A 3,297-nucleotide genomic window follows, 5' to 3' on the forward strand; every position below is an offset into this window, starting at 1 on the left:
TGTAGTAAATACAATGTTGATTTGATAGACTCAACATAATTCCATTAGTAAAAGTTAATTCTAAATGACCAAAAAATGTAGTAAAAATTAGGGGGACGACAAAATTTAATCCTTTTGATAAAAGTTAATAGAGACTAATAAAAGTTGGAGTTTATGGGTGATAAAAACGAATAGAAGCCCATCATTGATACTATGTGATAGACGTCGATAGAAGTCTTAGTATTTTTTTGCTATTTAGAAAAGTTTTCCTAAAAATTAATACTTATTTTTTAAAAAAATGTTTGCTAGTGTTTTGACCATTTTGAACTAAATCTCATAATAGAATTATTTGATGTTAGGGTAAATGCAACCCATCCTACCTTTTGGGATAATAATTAAGTGTATAATAACATTTTTAAAGAATTATAAATATAGTAAAATCTACTGTGATAAATCCTATCATTGACAAATTTCTATAAATATGATTTATCATGGATGGATTTTGAGAGTTGAATCTATATTTTACTATATGTGCAAATTCTTTTGCATTGTGCTACATTTATTAATATGTTGGACTTAATTGCTATATTTGTAACTATCCCTTGATCTTATTAGTTACTACATGTACTATGGCCAAGAAAAGAATAAACAAGTGAATAGTATATTTAAACTTATTCTCAACTGTAATGCTTATATTCCTAATTCAAAACTTAACAATGAAAAATTAGCTTCATAATTCCTTTTCCAATAAAGTATGCTTTGCTTAATCTAAGCAACATAGAACGATCTAATTGTTTGAAAGAAAGAAAACCAAAAAACTTGTTATCATCATCAACCAACCAAAGTTGTGTAAGGCCTTTTCTGATTGATCATCAGCCACGGGTTCTTCGAGTTCCAAATACTCCATCTACTTTCACATTCTCCATCAAACTTAATAATACATACCTCACATTTTGGCTTCAAATGGTTGCTGAGAAATTTGTATAATCAATCTTGGCTTCTAACATGATTCGTTCTTCTGGGAAATCATGATCAAGGATGAATTCTGAAACCAATCCTCTCAAAAGTTAAGACTTACACAAAAGGGGAGCCAATCAACTTATATAATAATAATAATCATCACAGTCGTATTAAAACCCATCTCACAACCAATTAACAATGAGAGGAGTAGCACATTTATCTTTATAAAGAATGTGAGAATATTTATGTACGAATGGAGCCACCTAAACGAGACCATCCAAGTTGCCACTCTAGTGAACGGTCAATGAAACTACAAAGAAAAAGAGGACTGAGAAGAGAAAGGGTTTTATGTAAAGGGAAAAATTCACAAATGCAATAAATAGTAAATCTTAATTGAACATATATAACATTGACTCATTGACTTAGCTAAAATTGCTAAGTACTTGGGAAGTATAGTATTAAACACATGTTCGACATGATGCATGGAACACAAGAAGTAATTTGCTCGTATTTATAAACAAACAATACATTGAAATCCTTGACAGAAAACAAACCTTCGTTCCAGCAATGATGGTGCCATTGAGAGGGTGAGCAGCACAAGATGTAACTCCTTCAGACAGCTCGACATATCTGTTCTGTCGTTTTTTGTTCTCTGCTTCAGCACCACATAGTTGATCACTGGAACATGAAAGGATACAACAAAAAGAAGGAAAGGATATAAAAATCATTTGATTCATTTCTATACAGTATGTTTCAAAAACGTAGAATGTTGGAGGCATGACATTTAAGTTTCATACTTGTAGTCTACGTGGCTGGGAGAGCGGGAGTCAGGATGAAAATCCAAAAGATGAATGCCTTCGACGGAAGAAGATCCAACCACATAGATCTATGTAAAAATACATCATTGCAAAAGGAAAAAAGAAATAAGTAAGAAACTCTAAAACTGAATAAAATTCGAGAAAATGTGTGTTCTCGTAACTAGCTATGAACAGATGCACATGCTATAGATACTAATATCATTATGGTACGTTGCTATACTATATAACTAAACCGAGTACATCTTGTCATCTTCCATGATCCAGAATTAACAGATTAATGTAGGCCAATAGCTTTCAGTTAAACAGACATTCTTGTATGTATAGCATATGTGCAAGGAGATTTTCTTAGTGCATAGCTCTTTCATTCTGTCTAGTCTTTATTGCTAACAGAGCCTCTACTATAATAAAACTGACAACCATGTAAGTGCCTAAATAATGCAAGAGAATTCCTGAATAAAAATTTGCATGCACAAAATTTCCTGGATCAAAATTCGCGCACAAGAAAATTCTTACATTTTGCAGTTGACTTTAATAGCATAGCTTAGACTTCTCTTCACTTGATCTACAACCTAAAGTACCAGGACTATTTTCACAATTCACTCAAACCTAATACATGGGATATCTGTAAATTATGAAGTTGCCAATATAACAAACAGAAAAAGAAAAGGTTACAGAGAGTCGAAGAAAAACAGACCAACGCATATTGTTGTTGTGCTGTATGGTTGAAGAGTTTAACAGCACTATATGGTCGTGCAAATATTTTATTTATTTATCTTTTAGTCTCATTATATGCCCCGGTTGAGCTATACCCACTTTGGCTCAGATTTCTACTTGTAAAAATGATGAAACAAAATAGAAGCACAGGATACAGTAACTTACAGAATCTGTTGGCAGCCATGATGGTTTCCTCAAAAATAATTGATCTGTAGGCACGTTGGAATCATTTCTACTCTTTCCAAACAAAAAGAAACAGAGTTAGGGAACTATCTGATTCTTCACATAATGAATACTTTGATTCTACATAAGTTTTAGTTTTACTTACATCCAAGCTGGGGGTGGACAATGAATATGTGTGACCTGAAAATTATAAACATCCAAAATACCTGACCTGAAGAATTATAGGAAACTTTTTAATCCTGGATTATCTTTTAACATATAAAATGGCTCTCATTTTTCTTGAGAACATATAAAATGGCTAAAATTTATTATATCCTCAGAGTTTAGGTTTCTGGTGTAGATATTTCACATGTTTCAGTGCAGTAAAAGATCTAGAGTTCAACTATTTATAATGTTATTCCTCTTTTAACTCATATTAACAGTCCACATGTTAGATGAGTAAAAATTATTACCCGAGTCCACATGTAGGAAAAAGTACGAAACAATACTAAACAGATCCTCGTGGGAAAGGACAAATCCTCAATGCAATTTTAGGTAAATTCATTTTCTAATCTATAAAGCACATGCCCCAAAATACAACCATACCAGGCATATGAGAGTGATTTTTGCTCCAGTAGTCTGAAATGTATTTTTTCTTTTCTTT

General features: G+C 32.1%; 1 protein-coding gene across 2 annotated transcripts in view; it reads right to left on the reverse strand.

Moving 5' to 3' along the window:
* Window positions 1–624: 624 nt before the first annotated feature.
* LOC120070854 overlaps window positions 625–3,297 on the reverse strand; it is a 16,029-nt gene continuing 13,356 nt past the window's right edge. Inside the window, exons 14-18 of one of the 2 annotated variants that reach the window (XM_039022745.1) lie at window positions 2,800–2,865; window positions 2,637–2,703; window positions 1,737–1,825; window positions 1,494–1,617; window positions 625–1,024 (exon numbers count right to left, since the gene is read on the reverse strand). In XM_039022745.1, coding sequence (XP_038878673.1) covers window positions 980–1,024; window positions 1,494–1,617; window positions 1,737–1,825; window positions 2,637–2,703; window positions 2,800–2,865 — 391 coding nt within the window. In that variant the 3' untranslated portion in view covers window positions 625–979. Of the gene's footprint in view, window positions 1,025–1,493; window positions 1,618–1,736; window positions 1,826–2,270; window positions 2,327–2,636; window positions 2,704–2,799; window positions 2,866–3,297 lie in introns of those variants that run through there. The other variant, XM_039022746.1, reaches the window with a different exon arrangement.

The sequence above is a fragment of the Benincasa hispida genome, chromosome 2 (genome assembly GCF_009727055.1).
Source record: "Benincasa hispida cultivar B227 chromosome 2, ASM972705v1, whole genome shotgun sequence".
NCBI lineage: Eukaryota > Viridiplantae > Streptophyta > Magnoliopsida > Cucurbitales > Cucurbitaceae > Benincasa > Benincasa hispida.